The sequence below is a fragment of the Solea senegalensis genome, linkage group LG15 (genome assembly GCF_019176455.1).
Source record: "Solea senegalensis isolate Sse05_10M linkage group LG15, IFAPA_SoseM_1, whole genome shotgun sequence".
Classification (NCBI taxonomy): domain Eukaryota; kingdom Metazoa; phylum Chordata; class Actinopteri; order Pleuronectiformes; family Soleidae; genus Solea; species Solea senegalensis.
In genome coordinates this window covers 17,336,771-17,359,117 of record NC_058035.1, presented here as the reverse complement: position 1 = coordinate 17,359,117, position 22,347 = coordinate 17,336,771, and the positions used below count along the sequence as shown (strand labels likewise).

Below are 22,347 nucleotides of genomic sequence, written 5' to 3'. Positions count from 1 at the left end.
CGGGAAGTGGTGAATTCTGATATTTGAGAATGTTCAGAAAGTATCTATGCAGTACTTGCTCTAATAATTTAGTAGCAGCTCCCATGCTCCTTCTGATATATCAGCGCCGAACTTGCAGGATTTAGCTCCAAAATCCTACAAGAGCATCACAGGGGAGGAGAGAAGACGTGGTTTTTAGAAAAGCAAACTGGGGCGGTGGGATTTGTGCTCACCTTCTCCATCCCATTTAGGTGACGATATCAAGAATATCTCTCCTCTGTTTGTTGTGTTCGTTTTCCTCCTTTTTCGCTTCCCTCCCTCTGCCTCTGTGCCCTCTTCCCCTGTCGGAGCACATGCCATTGTGTCAATCTGAAGAGCTGTTTTTCCTTCCTCTTCTTCTCCTTCTTCTTCTTCTTCTTCTTCAGCCACAGATAAAGCAGCTGCCAGCCAGCAAGACACCAGGCTATTTACTTCCAAACACCTTCAGCCACAAATACAGTATATTTGTGTATACATGTATAACCTGTGGTCACACAACAGAACAATCTGATCGATTAGAAAAAGAAGGGAGTGACAACAGGTTGAGGACAAAATGTTTTGTTTTTTTAAAAAATAAGGTAATCTCAGAAAGTGAAATTCACCTCATGTGATTTCGACCCCTTAAAAACATGAGTAAGGAAATGAAAACACTGACATCTGGGTTATGTCCTATAGTTATTATATAAATATATAACTGTATCTGATGGATTATGTTGTATTTGAGAAAAAAGTCCCAGAGTGCCACCAACTTAATGTTTCCAATCAAATTTCTGGGGAAAACTTCCTGCTGAGATAAATTGGCTATAAATCACCTTGATAGGAGTTTATGCAGACAGAGCCAGTCTGCTGTGGGCTCTGTTAGACGCCCAGTCAATCAAGACAGAACATCTACAAACATGAGTCAGCAGAAACCTCAGTAATAAACTCAATATAATAGGCAATTGAACAGGATCTTTTTGTTAATCTCACAATAAAAAAAAAAAATTCTTTATTGGCTATTTCCATAATCCTAGTTTTACATGAGCTATGATTTTAGACGGAGACACTGTGTCTGTGCCGTTTATGTTCAGAACTGATGGCACATGGTTTCTTTGCAGGGTGGATGTTCAGAGTATTGGTAGCGATGCATATGATCACATGACTCAGACCTCTTGAGGTATGTTTGGGTGAGCTCAGTGTGCCGTGGTGCCGTGGTAGTGCACAGTGACGCAGGACTGATGGGCAGATGTGAACAGAGAGAGTGACTGACCCATGACTGATTGTTCATCTCTCCGCTCCACCAGCAGAAAGCCTGGGAAGATGCACTGTGCTCTGCTGGTCCTCAATATGCTTTTCTTTGATATCGCATGCTTTTTGCTTTGTCATTCCTGCAACCTTTGCTTTCCTCCCCCACTCAATATACACAGTTTGTCTCGTTTCCCCTATGGAACCAGGTCTTCAGTGATCTTATGTCTTCAACCCTTATTATTTCCTTTATTTTGTGCTGCTTTTTTCATCTTCCTGTTTTATGTTTTATGTTCCTCTCACATTTTTTCCTGATCCTCTCTGCTTCCCCGTGTCAGTTTTTTCATGTTGTCTTATATTCCTGAATCGCGCTCTCTCTCCTTCCTTTCTCTCCCCCCTACTCCCCCTTGTCTCTCTTATTTTTCACACGTTTCCTCTCCTCCCCCCCTTCCGTCCCTCAGTTTGGGCACAATGCAGCTTTCTGCGGCATTTTCTATTACGCCCGGGCCCTCCCCAGATGAATCCACAGTAATTGGGGTGGTTAATTTATTTACTCAGAGGCAGTTCACAGCACATTAAATAATAGAGATAATTGAACAAGAATTGTCAAGTGTCTTCTGATATCAGACACATTACAGGAGGGAGTGTGCATAAAACTCCATTTCTATGCCCCCATTGTTTATGGTAATTAAGTACACAGATTTATTCCTTGGTTGCCTTCCAAGCTTATGGCAAGCGCCATTGTTGTCTTCTATTAATATGTAATCAGTAAATAGTTTAATTTTCTAATCTGCGGTTGGAGAATTCACTTTCTAACAACTCTTAATTACTGCTGGGCTCTAATGAGTCTCACCATGCTGACACAGCCAGCCAATCGGAGGCCGGGCTCGAGTCGGGGGGGAATTTGAATTCCTGTGACGCCCCCCCCTCGACTAATGAACTTGTTATTCTTGCACCACTGGGAGAACTGTCCTTCACTCGTGTCATAGGAGAGGACTCCCCTCCTGCAACAGACTTTATATATGGGACTTCATTGATTCTATGGGAAGATTATGAGTGCATTTATAGGCTTCTCATTTTTACTGCAGTAGTGATTCATTCGCTTTCTTTGCACTTGAATGTCATGAATCTTTAAAGTGCTTTGTTCACGTAGTGCTCACGAAGCATGGAATTCACACAAGAGCGACCGTTTGATTAGATCATCAACATTTCTATTCCGCTTTTCGTCATCCGCGTGTTTCTGCCGATACATGTTCTGCCTCTGACCTTGGCATTGTTGTTTCTCTGAAGGTATTGTTGCACAGAAAAACATATCAAACTCTCCTTATTGAAAATTCAGCTGGCGGTATGATGAGGCACTCAAATGCATCATGTAGCCTTTGCAGAAAATCCCCTTGCCCCTGTTTGAATATATCTTATCCAGCCCCCCTACCTGGCCTCTGCACCTATTTACACATGCCTCCCATTTCAAATTGCCATATAACCTGTAACAATGGACGCAATTATCCAAATAATGGCACTTAGCCGCACCATAAAGCTGCCCCTCACCTACTGCGCATTTGATAAGAGATAAACAAGCAGAGAGAAGAGAGAATGAGTTTTAGCTCTCCCAGATTAACATATGTTTAAAAATTGCACTCAAAGCAGATAAGATTGACACAGGGTTTTTATGGTGCGCGTTCCTTTAATCTGCCTTTGTGTCTGCGAGTCGACAAGAGGAGAATGGCATGTGGAGGGATCCAGCAAAGGCTTAATGTACTTTGCACATGCAGCCTATCCTCCTCTGTATCTGAGAGAAAGGACACAACAGACTGTCAATGCCTTCACACCGGGAAGAGCCACTGGCCGCTCTGACTTGGTTTGTGATTGTGTGCAGGATTGCAGAATGTGAATGGCTTAATGTCAAACCTATGGCTTTCAAACCAACAGGCAATGTTTTTTTTGGTGTATGTAATTGTACTTGTTATTTTTGTTTGCTAATGCCAGGATTACCACTTTGTAATTCTACCTTAAACTGCCTTCATAACAGCAAGTTTTGGTCCCACAAGTGAACAGTCACATATCCCCTTTTGTTAATAGCGTTTAGAAGTGGAAATTAGCGCACGATTGTGCTTTAACTTTTTCTTTTCATCATTTCCGTCACACGCTTGTAATGTTTTCACATTTCTCCCAAATCATCTAACACTAATGGCAGCGGGGCGCAGGCATCATTGTCACTCAGTGTTATGTTTCTTTTCTTAGCATCAAGTGATCCGGCTTCTCACTCTCTTTTTTCCCCCACATCTGTCGTCCTAATCCAGCATTGTGGCAGCATCGGCTTATAGTTTGACTAAAGATTTAAGCTGGGCTACGCAAGTGTCGTAGGGATGCACGCACATACACACATGCACAACAAGCCCCGCCCTGTCTTGTTGCAGCAACACAAACAGCGTGTGCAGCTTTAAGTATATTATCGGGGCCAGTTCTTTTGCAAACGTATTGCTGGAGAAGCTTAACATTAATTATTGTAACTTTGGGCAGATTACATCCGTGGCCGTCTTGTAAGCGCACGCAGACTCATCTTGACCTCCTCTACGAGAGCTTAAAGACACAAGAATGGCATTTTACCAACTTTAATGGGATAACCAGCCTAATCTTTTAGCACTGAGAGAAGAAAAAGTGTTTAGACTATAATACCCACCCCGGTTCACACTCTGAAAGATGGAGTGACAGAAGTTCTCATCAATATTTACTTTGATTTTCAGGTACTAAACTGTATGATGACACTTTTCCGTCCTCTACTTTTGATAGCGCTCTCCTCCCGGTTCTTCCAATAAAAAAAGATTTCAAAAAACACCAGCTGTGTCAGAGGCCTGGTGCTCTGTGAATTGTGATTGAAATAGTTGTGCGGAGAGATCACGACTTGTTTATCCATAATCACGGGCCCATTTCGTAAGCTAAGCTCATGGCAACAGAGATAGACACAACCTAAAGAAGATGCGTCCCTGTTTGAAGCCTTTGGTCATTTTCTCGCTGTTGTTGTCAGGGTTACGAAAAGAGCACTCACTTTCAATCGAATGGTTTTGTATTAGACCACAGTGGAATGTGTTTGCAGTCATCTTGAATTCACTTCAGGAGCAAATGCACCGTTCTTCCCTATAGGGAAGGAAAGAAATCTGGGGATCACTCCTTTAAAACCCATTGCCTTTTTCTTGCCTTTGAGGCGACAAAACAAAGGATTTGAGCTTTTTGTTTTGTGTGAAATTGTGTGTGTGTGTGTGTGTGTGTGTGTGTGTGTGTGTGTGAGACTCCAAGGTTCATGTGGGTCAGAACACAGATTAACCCCCCCCACCACCACCACCACCACCATTGGCCCAGCACACGCACACGCACACATCAACCACACATTTATAGAACACCAGTCATTTTTTACTGTTTGAACAGCAAAACAATTTAATTGTTCATCTTGCATGGACTATGCACAAGTGACCAATGCTGAGCTTCCGTCTCTTTTGTGCTTTTCTTACTCCCACCCCCAGTTGAGCATAGTAACACCCCACTCACTCCCAGATGTGCTCCGCTTCTTTTTTTTCTTTCTTTCTTTCTTTTTTTTCCACCTTCTTTTTGCTAGCTTGGTGTCAGCCTTTCATACATTCTTTAACAGTGGGGATGAAAGGGGGATTTTTAGGAAGATTAGGGAACGGGATCCTCTAGGCATTGTCTGAGAATCTTCAGATAAAACGAGCTGGGTGGATGGAGTCAACGGGAGGGAGCGAGGGAAGGGAGTTTGTTGCGATGAAGCGGAAGAGGGTTTAGCTGTCGACGCACCAGTAAAATGTATTTGTAAATTAAAGCAGTAATTATTATGGTAAATAATTTTTTTGGAGTATATGTCCTTAAACTCTTCCTTTGTTATTCTGTCTGTCTTTATTTTTCAGTTTATTTCCCTCATTTCACGTAAATGTCTTCATCTGAAGTCTCGATTAGGACAAACATGAGCTGCAGAGGCTCAGGCTGCACTTTGCTATAGTTCACGGACTCCAAGCAAACTCTAAAGTTGAATAATAAGAACAACTAAGTGTCTGTAATGTCCGCAGCTGTCCGTGTGCACGTCCATGAGGGAGTATAATTGAGGCCTTAGCCTGCCAACGATAGGGCCGATTAACATTTTCAGCAGAGGGTGAGTAAGTAGGGTTGGTGGGCAGGGGGGCTGTTGGAGAGAATTGGGAGGCGGACAATGGCCGCTTATGATAATCTGCTCTTTATTGGAGCATCCCGCCAAAGCTTTCATCAGCCGCCTTTCTACCGAAGACCCCATGCAGCAGCCGGTCCAACAAACCCTGCTGCAAGCTGCCAAACACATCGTCTCACACACAAACACGAATTATACAAGTTCCACATTAACAAACAAACTCAATATGTTCATACAGACGGCGAGAGGAAGATTGGGTGTACAACACACCCGGCTACAGAACTCACATTTTGCAGCACAGTGATAGACACAGCTAAAAAAACAAAAAAAAACAAAGCGGCAGTTTATTTTTTGTCCTCTTTCTTTAATGTAACTTTTAAGGTTTGAAGTGAAACTTCAAATAGTTTTATTTATCAGAGTTGGAACATTGAACATAAAAGAAAAGAAAATTTTACATAGAAAAAAAAAAACATCCTTCTCATTTATCTCATATTAACTGGGGGATGTTTTGGTTTTTTATCTGGTTGATTATTATTTATCTTACAAACTGCAGCCAAATGAGATAATTGAATTTCAACCTTGCAGTCAATTAATCAAGGCTTTCTTATGTTAACGTATGTGGTAGCACTCAACAGTGCAGGTTAATGACAGAGGTTTGGCCAGTAATTACACCATTCACTTGCTAACACAGCTGCTCGCCATGCTACTGTTGTCATCAGACCCCCAACCCCCTCATACACACTCCTCCCTATTTCCCATTGTAATGAGCACTCCAGGCTACAAATACCAACAGCTGTCTTTCCCAATACATTTCCATTTAAATATCTATTTAAACACAGCAATTTTGCATGTGTGTATTGTGACCCAGTGGCATTAACAGCCTGGTGTTGGTGTCACTTGTATGCTCTGCCAGACTGAAAGGGGAATTATTTGACACTTTTTCAAAGCTATTAGGGATCATATCAGTACATTACATTATTGCATACATTATTCTTTATTTTATTATTTAATTTAGAATGTTTTTTTTAACCTAAATATATTTATTGAAATAGATAAGAGTGACCACTGGGCTGCTTGTTCTTGTAGCAAATCTCTGAGAAGAAGGATAGGATGGAGTGACTGTGAGAAAGATGAGGGGAGAAAAGTAGTGAATCGGCGCTGTAGAGATGTAAGAAGGATGACTAATGTTGTTAGCAGAGCCATTACTGGTCCACAGATTAATTCATTAAGCAAATTCATCGTTCACCTCCCCTCGGCCTCCTGTTACAAGGCGTGTAATATGACACCCCTCAAATTTGTTCTAACATCTACCCCAAGGGGGGTCGACCTCCTTCTTACACACACACACACACACACACACACCCTCCTCCTTCTCTTTGCTAATGGAGCAGGCGGAGCCACTCATGCTAAAAAGATTTCAGCTGTCTGTCAGCAAGTTAAAGGGGAGGAGGGTGTCCTCCGCTGGGGGTTATCAGTGCTCTCTGTCTCTCTGTCTCTCTCTGTCTCTCTCTTCATTCAGAGAATACTTCCTTCCCTCCTTAAAAACAACTGATTTTCTTATTAGCTAATGCCTGAAAATACTTTCAAATTTTACTTTAACACATGAAGCACTGCACAGATGCCTGGACTGCACTACAATCTGAAAGTGACAGCGCTCTGATTTCAGTCATTCAGTATCTTATTGAAGAATACGACGTCATATCTGCTCACACTACTATACCAGTGTGTATTCCTCAAAACACGTCCACTCTGCCCCTGTCGAGCATCTCACTCCCGACAGATTTATGCTGATGTTTGTGTTTAGCTGTTTCCCCCCATTAACACCATCAACAGGTACTAACATTTACACTAGCACTAAATCAACTCGTGTTTCTCCGCCTCCCTTAAGCCCCACAAATGGTTCACACCTCAGTGTGTGTGTAAACACATACTCGGGGAACTAAACCACCTGGCTTAACCTAAGCTTAGCCCCACCGAGCCGCGGCTTATCTGCAAGTTTCAACAGTGATTCCATAATACTGCTTTTAGCTCTGGAGCTGCATGTGGCAGAGAGAGGAAGGTCTGGCTGTTTTGCTTTCAGTCGACGGTAGAAACAAATCACAATCTGGATTTAAGAGAAAGTCAGCATTTTATTCTAAGGACAGATGCTTAGGTTACAAGTGAATATGTTATAATGACATTTTCTTCAGTGTAATAACTTAATGATCAGTGTATATATATGGTTAGATTGTCACAATTATGTCCAACAAAATAACTGTAATTCATAGTTTGGTAAACTTTGGTAAACAGTTATTTTTGCTTTGCACACACAGATTTTAAAATGGGGGGAAAAAAGCCTTAAATGCGATCATCATAATTCACTTGGACAATATGTTGGACTCAAATTAAATATTAATCATTTTACCCATTCATAATTTGATGGGTGATAAAATCATAAATCATCCTGCCTGTAGTCCCTGCTGCTTTTTTATTGATAGGATTCATAATGTTAACTTTCTGCTTAACTATTGTCTTCTTTTAGGTTATGTTTATTTAATGTGTTTTCACATTCAGTTTAAGTTACATTGCATGAAAGTCTTTAGAAACAAGTCACGTTGTTCAGTCTGGCTCGTTGTATGTACGGCCACGCTCACTGATGGTGAACCGTGATGGGAAGGAGGCATCACATGATCTGCTTTTGTCATCTTTGTCAAATAAATTGAGCAGGGAAATGATTTTTGCTCTGCCTTTTTAAGAACTAAATCCTATTCTATATTCTATATATTCTACTTTATTGGGAGCAAGCCAGGGAAGTTACAAATATTTAACGGACTGAGTGGGATACAGCTAGATGGCAAGGTAGACCCCCTCTTTATGTGTGCCCAGCTTTCAGTAGTGATGATGTAACTCCCTCCTGCTCCCCACCAGCCCGGCCACACTCGAGCAGAGCAGTCGGAGGAGAAAACGAACCCAGGGCCTAACAAATACATGAGGGTTTGGTTTAACTAAATCCCACAGATAATGGCCACTGTGTCAAAGACTAAAGATAGCGGGAGGGGTGGTGGTTGTGGTGGATGGAGGGGGATTACTCTGGCGTTTTGCATCAGTTACTTTCTGCTGGGTGGCCCCGCTTGTCAAAAAAAGAAGGGAGAGAGATGGAGGGAAAGAGAGAAAAGCATTTAACGCAGCACATTGAGAAGAAGAGGGCTCTTAATTCCATCAAAGCAAGGGGAGAAATCAGCCATTAATTTATTCTGGCCTCTCTCTCACACACACACACACACACAAACGCATGTACACACACATGCACCATATACACCCCTCCTCTTGTGTGCTCCAACTGTTGATGATTTCAGAAACATCTGGTCCTCACCAATCTTGGAAGCCCACCTGGACCAGGGTTGACCAACTGTGATCTGTATGTGTGTAGGTGTGTGTGTGTGTGTGTGTGTGCACTCCTTAAATGATTGGTGTGTGGATTGAATTATAGCTGACATGAAGAGAAATTTTTCACCCTCAGATTCAGGAGGAGGGGCAGATGACTGAGCTATTCATTGGCTGATAAGAACTGATGGAGAGGTTAATAAGCTACACACCCAGGTCATCATAGGCTTTCTACTGGGTTACAGAGGAGAGTGGAGGATGATGATGATGATGATGATGATGAGAGAAGGTGTGCGTGTGTATGTGTGTGTGCGTGCGCGTTTGTATTTGTTACCTTTTTAAGTCCATTTCTGACATAAACACTGACAGGACCACTAGTCCAGGTTTTGGTCTCAATGAGGCAGAACCTTATTTCTGAGGAAGTGGTTATGTCTGGGGCTAAGATTTGACTTAGGTTAAGATTAGGGATAACACACTTGAAAAAGACACACATAAATGTATCCTATTTTGACACTGATGCTGATTTTCTGATGTTGATCTCCCATTTCAATCAATCTGAAGCCGTCTTACTCCCCTCCACAGTGAGTCTTCATTTTTCTGAGATGCCCCAGTCGTTATACTTTACAATGTATAATTGTGTAGCCTGATTTTATGTCTGTTATTTAAATGAGTCATGCGCCTAAGTTTCTATGTAACGTCCCAACATAAATCAGCTACAGATTTTCTCAAGGAGGACAAACTTTGAGTTAGGAAGTTGAATTCAATGCCAGAAGGTGAGACCTTCTTTTTTTAATTAGTCATTTCTATTGAGCGCTTCATCTCTTCAGCATTTTAACACCAAACCAGCCATGGCTGTAAGTCTAAAACAGTGCTATTTTCCCACAATTCTCCTGTGTAACCTGAGGCTAGAGGCAAGCACCCCATTGAGCAGAAAACAAAACACTCAAACAGTAAACTAATCTTTCTCCCCCTCCTTCTTTCACTCTCTCTCTCTCTCTCTCTTCTGTCTTTCTCTCTTGTACACATATACTAACTGTTTTTTAGCCATGCTGCTGCTGCTGCTGCTGCTGCTGCTGCTGCTGCTGCTGCTGCTGCTGCTGCTGCTGCTGCTGCTGCTGCTGGAGGTTTTTTGTCATTCCAATTTTACATTTCACATCTGAACAGGTTTTTTACCTGCAGGAATTTGTTTGATCGGCATTCACTCTTGGGTCAGATGACTCTGCAATGCATGCTGTTTTTTTATCGGCTTTGGCTCCAGCGACATCAGTGGGGCCATTAGACTTGGTTGAAAATGCTAATCTCTGTATTTGCCAGAGATGTGCCGTTTCCTGTGCAACACTATGACACATGTTAAGCATGAATGTATGCAATGATCCTTGTTTTCCAAAACTTGGGACTGCACTTAATATCGTTTATTTTATCAATCAGAGTCTCTAAATGATTGCTTTAAAGAGCGAGTAAAAGATAGCAAAATAGTAACGACTGTAACTGAGGACTATGACAGTGGTGTAGTTTTTCTTTTTCTTTTTTAACACACTGGTGGTGACACGGTGGTCAAAAAAACCCATCACGGGCAGAAAAGCCTCTTGCGATAGGAATGATGTTAATCACCGTTTAAAATGACTGGATATACTCACTATTGTTAGAGACCTTTACTATACTGTACTATACTATCATTTTACAGTTAACTGCTGTGTGCAAATAACTAATGTGACTAGTGCAGGATATGTTTTTGAAGCATCAATAACAATCGACCAGATTTTCTTAAACTAATACACCAAAAACCAACAGATATTTCAATATTAACTTATTGTAGCATTTTGTTCAAACCGTGTAATTGATGCTCTTTACTTCAGTACACACACAACACAGAGCAGGTAGAACTGCAGCTTTCACTATGTGTGAGCTGAGGAGCAGGGAGAGCCATGTTTTCCCATTGAGCATCACCGCTGGTGTTGAGGTGTTTGATTGAAGAAGCTCACTTTGTGTTGGAAGACTGAAGTCTAATAGAAACTAGACCCCAAAGGTCCAAGCAAAGGCTCTCATTCTGGAAAATAGAAAAAAGACTCCAAGCAGGACCCTAGCATGGGGTCTCTCCTCTCCCTCTTCATACCTCTTGTCCTAGAGCTAATAGGGAGGCACCGGGCGCCTTTCCTGCTCCCTATCACCCACTCACCTTAATAATAAAAGAGAGCCCCCTGTGGAAAGGAGCTTGCATGAGCTGGTGAAGATCACGCTGTTAATAGGATGATGCCTTTTTGCCTTTTGTCATGAGATTATGAACGGGGATAGCCTCTCCTCGCCTCTCCTCTCTGCTCCTCCACTCTTCTTTACTCCACAGCTACAGGCTTCCTGGAGGGCCCCGTTGAAATGGAGTGGAGACAGGCGTAACTGAGGCTTTGTTCCTCTGCTTGTATGGTAAAAGGCTCGCTAATGAAATACCTTTTAGGGGGTATCGGCAGGTGAGCTCCCCAATCAGGCATTTCTGCGAAAACACACACAGGCGCACATACACTCACATATTCTCCGTCTCCTCTCATCTGCCCCCTCTTGCTATATTAATTACCTGAAGTGCTTTGGCCTTGCAAAAACCTCTCTCCCTTCTCTTCATCCAGCACGACAGCCACAATGGCCTAAACTAGCCTAAAGTGGGGGATGCAACAGAAAAGGGAGGATGATAATAGCAGTAATGAACACGGGTGACAATAATGAGAAAGGTAATTGAGAAATGGTACATGGCAGGTCCTCTGATTTTCCTTTTCCAGCCTCAAGCTAAGTGGGGACAGGTTGAAAATCATCTTATTTAGAGCTCAGTTAAATGGTTCTTGTAGTGCGTTAGGGAGAGCGAGGATTTCTGACGCTGAAGCTAAAGCAAGCTGACAAGCATGGAGTGGTGATACAGCAGCCTAATGGGTTAGGAGTGCTTAAAGTCACTGTTTGTGTCATAGACTGTGATCCCCCCCTCCCCCTTTCTTTTAATTTCTTATTGACGTTGAGTGGCATGGTCAAAACAGCCTGTGCTATGCTGTTAGGATTATTGTTAAACACCTCAATGCTTCACTGCTATTCTTCTCTTTTGCAGCCTGCTCTCTTTGATTGTTCTCTTCTCTCTGTGTTTCTCTATATACTGTCTGGATGCGAGAAATCGCTCCCTCTAGTACTGTGCACGCACCAAAGACTTTCTTTTTGATCATCAACCATGTCTCTATGTATTCTGCCTCCATCTTGTAAGTCGCATTTACACATATTTTTGTCTTAGTGTTGTCTACCCCTGTCTTCTGTATATGTGTGTGTGTGTGTGTTGCCTCCTGGCCTTCTCACCCAGCCTGTGATAGAGACAGGGCGGTCTGGGCTTTAACAGACAGAGGCTGCCTCCACCAGCCCTTAGTCTGCCACTCTCTGATAATGTTTATTGATTTGTAGCAAAAACACAATTTGATGGAGGGGGGAGGGGGGGGAGAGAAGAGAGAGGCGGGGGGACTGTATTTGTGTGATTGTCACAGCTTGGCTGGCTCTGCTAAACAGAGGAAGACTCCAGGAATAGTGTTTGTTTTCCTCTCTCTGACTTGGGTGTGTTGACAGGAGTCCAGTAAAGAAACAAGTAAGTTTAGGAAAAACTCGTGAGCTCACATTTTATTGATTTAAGAAAAAGAAATAATGATCATTAGAATGTGAAGCTTCCCTAATATGGTCATCTCATCTTCAGCAGCAGTCTATTATGTTCACTCTTTGAACCTGCCTGAGTCCCCACTTCCTCTTAACCTGTGAGGTAGAGGGAAGAGGACTGTCAGGAGATTGGTCTGCTGTTAGCGCTGAGGTCAAACATGTTTGCCCGTGTGTGTGAGAGTGTGTTTCTGTACACATAGGACAGTCAGCAGAGGAGTGAGGAGGTGTGTGTTAAAGAGAGAGTGGGAGGAGGAAACATATTAGCACGACAAACATACTCTATTTGTGTAAAATTGTCAGAACTCAAATCTTTAAACAGTGACATGACGGAAGCTGTGAATGTACAATATCCTGCTCATTTAGAAGACTTTGACAATCCCACGTATTCACTGGTCACACTGTACAGCATAAAAAATAGCATTAAAACGGTTTGTTCTTTGGTGGAGGGAGGGTGGGGGGGTGAAAATATGAGAAACAAAACTTGATCACTTGAGCCTTTGAGCTCTGGGAGGTGCTACAGAGTTCCCTTGGCAACTAAAAATGTATATAAATCCTTCATTTCAAGTGCAATATATACTCTTCACTCCACAAAGGCCCAAGTGCTTAATTCACAGCTGCAGTGAAGAGCAGTTTTTAGTGTAATTTAATCCGTGACTCTGTCTGTTTTATTGGTTTGTTAGAATTGTATTCTCTCTTATTTTTATTTGTTGTGTCTTTTTTTAACTGTGTTTTTTTTCATGTCTCCCTTTATGGTTTTATGTTGGTGAGCCAAAGGCCAATTTCCACCTCGGTGTACAATAAAGTTGTATTCCATTCTATTTTATAATCGATCCGTATCTGACTATTTCCGTCATGCTCAGTGCATTTTTAACACTTTTGTGCAGTTTTTTTTTTTTTTTTATCAATCCTTACGTTATCAGGTGTTTTAATTTTAGGTAATAGAGGACCTAACTTGTCTTCGCACAATACTTAGCGACCATTGAGGATGTTTAGCTTGATTATCGTGATTTGATGGACAAATGACACCTTAGCAGGAATTCATTTCCAACTCTAACTGTCCTCAATAATTCTATTTGGTGGTATTTCTCATTTCCTTCCATTATTACCTTCACTAATGAGGTTGTTTTGTTTTTACCTGTGTCTGTGGTTTTGTCAGTACTGAACTGATTTACACAAGAACATGTTAGAGGGATGAGGCACAAAGCAAACAATTCCATTTTGGAGCAAATCCAGATAAAGGGAGGATCAGGTTCTTCTTAACATTGTATAATGAATAGGCCTTTCTGTGAAAAATCTGACGTATTTAGGACTGTTTCACTTTGGTGAAGGTATGTCCTCTAGCCTCTACTTGTTCTAGTTGATGATTAAGTCATTATACATAATGACGCATAATAAATTCTGCATCTCTGGATAATGGAATGGATTCCCTCTGTTAATACTTGTATTAATTAGAAACAAATAATGATGTGCCACCCCTTATGATTATGGAAAAGGCCCATTTCCCCCTCTGCCGCTAAAACTCAGTCACAGCCCACTCCTGCTTCTCCTGCTCACTCCACTACCTCCACCTCTTTTGTAAGTTGCAAAGCAAGCAGTGGTTGACAAATGACACCGGTGGAAAAGGCAGTCATTATGCCTCAGTGTGAGAGGAGATTTTTTTTCCTCTTTTCTTTCTTTTTTTTTATTTTACTTTTCTTCTTTTGCCGTCCAGGGGGAGGGAAGGAGGTGAGTGTGAATCGGTTAATGTGTTCCATTCAGAAGACATTATACACAGGTTCAATAAAGCAGGAATCTCTTCTATATGCTGGCACTTTTGTGCCATTGAGAGCAGCTAAAAAGGCCTCGTACAAGCCTCCCCGGAAAAAATAGCCCTCAGCACCACTCCAGGAGAGAGCCGAATAGAAAAGGAGAGAGAGAAGGAGCGATTGCATGTGCAGTGTAGAGTATAAGGATCGGGGTGTTTTAGAAAGGGGCTTTCATTCTTACAAATATCACAGGTGTTGTAATGTTGCTGAGTTGGGAATTGTGGCCATTTCAGTCAGCATTACTCTGATTTAGAGCATCAACAGAGCTCCAAAATCAGTTTTTTTTTCTCAAGCAATTCTGAAAGAAAGAAAAAAGAAAAGAAACATTGGACATTTTATTAGTATTTGCCATCAAATGTATTTAAAACAGCTCTGCTGCAGGTTGTAGATGATGTTTCTGGCTAAATTTGAAAGCAGCATATCTTCTGACTCACTCACTCTCATTGTTAATAACACGCTCCTCCTCTCACGTTATTTAAATCAAGCTCTCAGTAGGTTACTTTCACACACACTCCTTGCCATAGACCTCTCTGATTAGGTCAGCCCCTGTCATGCATATTCACATCGCTGCAGTGACAACCTTTTAACAAGCTCTTACCTAATCACGGGAAACAATGTTCTTCCTGTTCTTTTTATTCCTTCTTTTCTCATTTTCTTTTATGCCTCCCTCGGCTTTCATCTTCCCCGATCCCCGCTGATATCAGACGGACTTGATGGTCAGAGAGAGAGAGAGAGTGAGATTAGAGACACGAGTGTGACTCATCCCTAAATAAACTGCAATTCAGAAAGTGACTTGGACACAGAAGAGAAGAGAAGTTCACCTCTCGTTCCTCCCTTTCCCTCCCCTCGTCTTTCTCCTCCCCCCGGGTCTTTTTACATGTCTGATCAACAAATTGGCTTAGCAGCTATTGGATTAAATGGCAAAATGGTGGGATATGAAATGAGATGAATGTGCTGTGATCACAGCGTTTAATTTCCTACATATTCAGTTAATAAAGAATCAAACAGATGGTTCTGATGGCCTATTGACCAGAGGTCAAAGCAGCAAACCCTGCAACACTTGGTGCCAAGAAATGGTTCAATCAGTTAGTCAAATGACAGCAACTTTATTCTAAGTTATCAGGCAAAAAATTAAGAACATTTGTTTTTTCCAGCTTTTCAATTGAGAGGATTTCCTGCACATCTGATTTTAATGTGTTTACTGTTGTTCAGACACAACAAGCTTGTAAAACCTCAACCTTTTGGATTAACAATGGGAATTGTTTCCCTGGGTTCTGACATCTCGTAGATTAAGAGATTCATTATATCACTGCAACATTGCACTTTTTGCTAGATCCTTGAGTTCCAGGCAACCGCTCCGTGACGTTTCTTCAGGCTTCTCTATACCTTCCACATTTGTGTCTGGAGAGAGTTTTGCACATGTTCCACTCACATTCTGTGCATGCCTCAAATAAGGATCCATATTAGTCAGCCATTCTATGTACAGTATGTGAACTAGATCTTACATTCTCGGTCTGGGGAATAATTATCATCAAAAAAGATGCATGAATGTTAGAATATTAGACGTATTTGGTCAGGTTGGTCCCTTATGTTGGCACGCTTAGTCACAGCGGCACTGAAAATGACAATGAAGATCCTTTCCTTTCACTGGTAGAGTCCAAATGGTCACACATTTATGGACAGCACATAGACTTCCGTATGTGGATGACGCCGTGTGTGTCGTGCAGACCTCTGCGGTCTCATGTACGTGGAAAGTATTAATTGTACTTGGAAATGAATATGAAATGGACTCAACCATTACTGTTATTGGTGGTTGCATGCTTTCCAGAAAAGCCATCAATCACTATTTAACAAATACAACCAGTCCTTGCATGCATAACAGTAGATGGTTCATTTAAAACCAGCACAGACTGCTGGCAGCAGCAGTTGAACCACCTCGGGGTGGGTTTCATAAAGCAGTGGCCACGATAACTATCTTAATCTTATTTGTCCACAGAGGTTCACTCCATCTCTTCCCTGTTTTATTTCCCCCATTTCTCTCTTTTCTCCGTTCCTCATATGAATGTATAGAAAGACTCATCAAACCAGTGTTTTTGTTATCATTTTTTAACGCCTTAAAGGAAAAACAGCCTCCCTCTACACAGTTTATGTCATTGAATCCTGGTCGTGTTCGTGTGTGTGAGACAGAGAGAGTGAAATAAGAGAAGGAGATCAGATTGAGGGGTTGGTTGTCGAGATGTGTGTATCAGTTGTATCTTACCTGTGTGTGTGTGTGTAATTTGATTGTATCTTGTTTGTTTCCCTCCACCGCAGCCACATTGATAGCTGTGGTAACGCTAAACATGACGCTAATAATGATAAAGGCTCCTGCAGGTAGAGAATGACAGTGTATCTCCATCAGACATATTTCACTAATCCTTTGATGTCCTGATCAAGCATTCTATCAATGCCAAATGTGTGACTTGGGTCTCAGTAGGTTTTGGCCTGTTCCCGCTCTGCCCCGCTCTGTGTGTGTCGAGCACGGAGAAACGGCGTGTAAGGCAAGCAGCAAGACCCAGAATGCAACCTGCCAATCTGCCAGATGCTTTGATCCAAGATGGCCCCCTGAGAGCCAGCATGGATCCACAGTGTCTCGGAGCCAAGGCTGGATTCAGACACAGTGTTAACGCTGCTTGCCAAGGATATTTACACCATTTGTCTTCACAAAAAAAGCAGCAGTTTTTCTCTGTTGTTGTCACTCTCAACATATGCCATTTGGTTAAGACAATATAGTGATGGGATATTTTTTTTGTCCCAGAGAGAAGCAAACCCCAAAACATTGTATTTGAGACGAAATGTATACACTTCTTGTAGTGAATACTCGTGAATTTTTAATGTACTTAGTAGGACAAAGTGCAGATACACCCCTGTCTCTTTAAGAGCCAGGTAGTATCTGTGGGTCAGAGTTCAACCCCTGGAGAGCTTGAATTAAGGGAGGAGGATGCTGAGCAGCTGTTGTGTGTCATGCCTCCATCCTTCCATCTCTTCTTTTCCTCTTGCCTTACCCTTATTCCCTCCTCCTCTCCTACATTTCCTTCCTCTGTCCATCTCTTATTCAACTTTCTGCTTCCCTCCCTTCCTTTTCAACCTCTCTCCCTTCTGTCCTTTATCCTTCCTCCTCTACCTTTCCTATGACCTTCCTACCTTTGCATTCCCTCTCCTATCCTTTCCTCCTTCCTTTCACCTCCCCTCTCTCCCCTTTCATAAAATGTGGTTGGCTGGTAGCTGCTGGTTTGCTAGCGGTGGGGGATAGAGCTTCATAATCCCCCTCGTCTTCCTGCCCGCCTCGCCACAATGTCACAGGAGCTTAATATTTGCCATTATTATTTGCTTGTTTTATTTGACTTCGAGGCAGCACAATGACCTGTCAGCGCCGCTTTATCCCCCCTCCGAGTGTCGTCCATTTCAAAGTTGACTACAGTAATCCATGAGCCCCTGATTCCACTAAATCCTGAAGCTTTCTTTCATTCGCACATTCTTTTTTCCCATGTCTCTCTCTCTCTCTCTCCCTTCCCTCCCCTCTTTGCCGCACCACCCTCCTAAATGAAATTACATACATCTGCTGGCTCAGAGTATCACAAATGTCCACACACTTACCGGTGCTGGTGCACACATCCACGCGCCTGCCTTTTGTCGTCAATGACGCAGTGGCCCAATACTCCCTCTCCTCTGCCGTGAGCAGCAGCAGCAGTGTGTGTGTGTGTGTGTGTGCTTGTGTGTGTGTGTGACAGCAAAAGACACATTTCTCCTGCTCGTCTTTGGTTCTGAACAGATCAGTCAGATTGTGACCATATTCAGCTGCTTCACTCTTGTTTGCCTTCGCACTATGAACTCAAAACACAACATCGCTGGTGTTAAAATTAAACAGGAAGATTAACAATCAAAGGATCAACACATGTTTACACTGCACTGTATGTACGCCAGTGCTTTTCTAATTATGTAGTGCACCACCAGTCGATGAGTGGTATGAAATGTCGTCTTAGTCCTAATTCCACTATGATGCTTGCTGTAGTGGCCCAGCTATTAAACCCCTCCTGTGAAAAGAAGAAAAAAAACATGGAGAGATAATAACATAATCCGTGAGAAGATTTTTGTCCTCTGTTTTCCTCCGTTTCTCCTCCTCACAGTCGTAGTGAGTGTCAGATTAATGCTGCTGTGTCTGTTTAAGTAGCCTCAACCACATCTAGACATTAACAATGCCAGGTGAACCGACCAAAGAAAAACATTATTTTTAAATTTTTAATGCACAACAGCTGCTCATAAGAAGACTTATTATACATTATTTAACAATGTACATGTCATATTTCAACATTTACCTTTATCTTTATCTCACACTGCAGTCTTGCAAAATAAATTAAATACTGGCCATTCTGTCAAAAAACATTTAACATAATGTAGATATATATTTTTAATCTGGAAATATTAATATAAATATTGATCATTATTTATGTGTGGTATTAAATACAAAGGCCCAGTCCTGTTTTTAGAGTGCAACTTGTGTCTCTAGAGTGCAACTATAATATCTAACATATATACACTGTATATAAATACTTTATATTACATATTTAATTCACATATATTTATATGTAACATTACATTTTTTTAGAAAAAAATAAAGATTTTTTGCTGCTTTTCACAAACCATAATAATTTTGTTTGTTCATCTGTGGTTCATCAAACACTCCAACTGCTCCTCAAACCACCACCAAATGTTATATTTCTCATGTGACCGGCAGACGAGTGGCGATGTCAAACTGACAAACCCTTTCCAGGTCTCTGAGTGACCGATGTGACCGATGGAGGCTGTTCCTGTTGCTGTCATGTGGCTAACGTTTGAACTTTTCCATTCCATTTGTCAGTATCAGTTGTAAGTAAGTTACAGCATAGCTCTTAAGCCCCAGGCGTGGACGTGGCTTACATTAGCCATTCATCTGAGCCGTTGCTAGCTCTCTATGTGTTGAGCAGGTATTACACTAAGCATGGGAGAGCACCAGAGACATGTTTTTTGAAGGCCTGCTGAGTGATTGGTGGGATATGTATTGCCCTACAGTGAGAGGCTCCACTCTATAAAGGTGCTCGGCGGTAATCGCTGAGTTAATCCCACCTGGTGTAAGTTGTATTGACGTTGTAAAGACACAGTGGGAAATATGTGAATGTTTACACAAGGAATATACGCGAGCGGTGTATTTACACAGGATGTAGAGGCTCTGCAGTGGCAAAAAAAGATTTATGTGACGCTTTGTCACACAATAACCTCAATCTGTTGTAACTGGGAAATAAATAGCAACTATTTCTATGACTGAAATACTTTACTATCATTTACGTGACTGTGCTTGTGTGTGTGTTTTTTCCAGGGAACAATAAGGAGGAGGAGGAAGCCATGATGCAGGAGTGGTTCATGTTGGTCAACAAGAAGAATGCACTCATCAGAAGACAGAACCAGCTCTCTCTGCTGTATGTATCCTAACATGTCTTTATTTTTAACATCTCATCAAAGTATAATATAGTGTTGTATAGACGCAGGTCACCTGCTCTGGTACTTTGCCCCCCTTTGATTTGACACATAAAAACACTGGAAAGCTTGGCTTCTTTTCAAGCATTGGATCAAAACCATTGAACCTATACACTGGGTGGGCGTGTACTTACCACTCCATTCACCCCCCTCTGTCTATCCACTCATTGATTTACATGTTGACGGAATATGAAATCGATATAAAATGTGTCGATCATCACTCCATCCCAAGTCTCTTTGTATGTGGTCAGCGGCGACAGGTGAAGTTACACACGCACGCACACACACACACACACACACACACACACACACACACACACACACACACACACTATCAATACCACACACTTACAGGCTTCTCTCTTTTTCCTCTAGTTTGCAGCTGCTGGCCTCAAAGTGTGCGAGGAGGAGAGATTTAAGTATTCATAATCACATTATGTCGGGAAAGGGGGACGCTTTAGCAATGCCACTGATGAAGGGCTGGATTATTAGCCCTTCTTTGCCTCTTTGTGGGAGGCTTCAGAGAAAAAGACGCTTCTGCAGAAGGATACAAGCCAAATCTTATTAAGGACCCTGAATTAGCTCATTTTAACACAGCTGAAAGAGGGAAGAAGCCCACTCTGACATGTACACACACACACACACACACACACACACACACACACACACACACACACTCTCACACCACATATGCCCATGCATACACACAAATACAGGGCGACACACACTCGCAGGCATGGCCATAGCTATGCGTTTATTTCTCATGTTCCCCTTTTTCCTTCGTCACACACAGAAACACACATATTCACCCAGGGCTGTGTGAGTGCAGTGTGTGTGTGTGTATCACTTATGTGCAGTAGATTAATGCGAAGCAGGAGAAGGTTCAGGCGAGTAGCTGAATCGATGTTTATTGCAGGTTTCTTTAAGTGCTTAATGATTTAGTCATTAACATATTGATGAACTTTGTTGTGTGTGTTTTTTCCTCTCACTCTCTCGCTCTCTCTCTTGCCACAGGGAGAAAGAGCATGATCTGGAGAGACGCTTCGAACTGCTGAACAGAGAGCTGAGAGCCATGCTGGCTATCGAGGGTAAGACACACACACACACACACACACTCACACTGTCAGGCAGGTGTCTGAGTCCACCGAGTTGAATGTGTGTGCAGGTATCAGGAGGAGGAGATTGACACGTCTGATACTCTGTGCAACAAAATGTTAATGTAATGTAAATTAATGTAAATATCAGACTTTTATTGGTGTGCCATCAGCTCTTTAAAAATCTGTTTTATTTTAGGAGTGATCAATCAAATCAAACCAGATTTGTTTCTCCTTTCACTGCACATACGAGAGTAGTGCAGTCAAAAAGAGAGCGTGTTAACCTTGAATTCAGACTGAATATTAAAAGACACAACGACAATGAAAAAAACACACGCTGTGACAAAATAAATTCTTAAATGGCTACTAGAGAGGACGTAGAGCAACTGTAACATTTTATTTTCTGTTTATTGGCGATAAAGTGAAGGTGAAGCCCTTGTAAGGTTTGTTTCAGATTGAGGAAAGCGATTCATCTTTCCTTCTCGACGCGGCTTCACTTACACTTTTCATGAGTGCCCGTTGCGTCTCGTCCGGCTGCTGATCGGCCGCCATCGAGAGCCTAAAGCAGGATGATTTGAATTCTGTGTCGTCCTCCTGATAAGGATTAAGATGCAAGCTTGCTGGGGATTTCACTCCCTGCTACTTGATCAATGCTATCTGTTTCCCAGCTAGACCTGACTAGTTGATGCCTGAATTGAAACGTAGCCGCGTCCACACTGAGAGACGGTTTGTGAGGATGAAAAAAAAAAAATGCAATTATATTATTGAAAGCTTGTTAACTATACCGCAGACAGAAAAGCAGCCATTGTGTTGTATCAAAGTTGTCAGGGGGCCCGGGAAGTTTAATCCCCTTCGACTGCGTCCTCTTTGGCAAAATGAACCTTTTGCCAATCAATGCTAATTGATTTCACCATTCGACATTGACCACCACCCCCTCCACCACCACTCCTTCCCCCCCCTTCTCCTTACAGCCTTCAGACACCCATTGTAATTTCAGCGGGCACCTGATAAGCTACCTGCTCCATAATAAATCAATTGTAATTAGCAAGAATGGAGGTGGGTCAGGCAGGAGGGGGTTGTGGGAGAAGCAGACGTGCGTAGCCGAGCAGAAGCTGCAGACGCTGCCAGGTTGATTTCATCTGTCCATTTTATTTATATATATATTTATCGAGTCAAAAAGATGGCTTTTACTTTTTCTCTTAAATATGTTGGTCTGTGTGTTTTCTTTCACCAATATTTGTTGTTGGTCTGCCGTTCTTTTTTCACGTGTGCGTCAGAGTGGCTACAGCTGTGTGTGTGTGTGTGTGTGTGTGAGAGCGAGCACAGAGATAGTGTGCGAGAGGTGAGGTAGCGAGGTGGCGTGTGGCATGTCACCTCGCCCCGCTCTGCCTTCATGTGGACTTGTTGGATTTGCCGCTGACTAACTTATCAGTCAGCCTTATTTTTCTCCCTAAGG

The 22,347-nt window shown here is 42.2% G+C and overlaps 1 protein-coding gene across 5 annotated transcripts in view; it reads left to right on the top strand.

Moving 5' to 3' along the window:
* ehbp1 (EH domain binding protein 1) overlaps positions 1 to 22,347 on the top strand; it is a 131,802-nt gene that overhangs the window by 100,352 nt on the left and 9,103 nt on the right. For all 5 annotated transcript variants that reach the window (XM_044046442.1, XM_044046445.1, XM_044046444.1 and 2 more), the window contains 2 exons: positions 19,640 to 19,739; positions 20,812 to 20,885. In XM_044046442.1, coding sequence (XP_043902377.1) covers positions 19,640 to 19,739; positions 20,812 to 20,885 — 174 coding nt within the window. The remainder of the gene's footprint in view (positions 1 to 19,639; positions 19,740 to 20,811; positions 20,886 to 22,347) is intronic.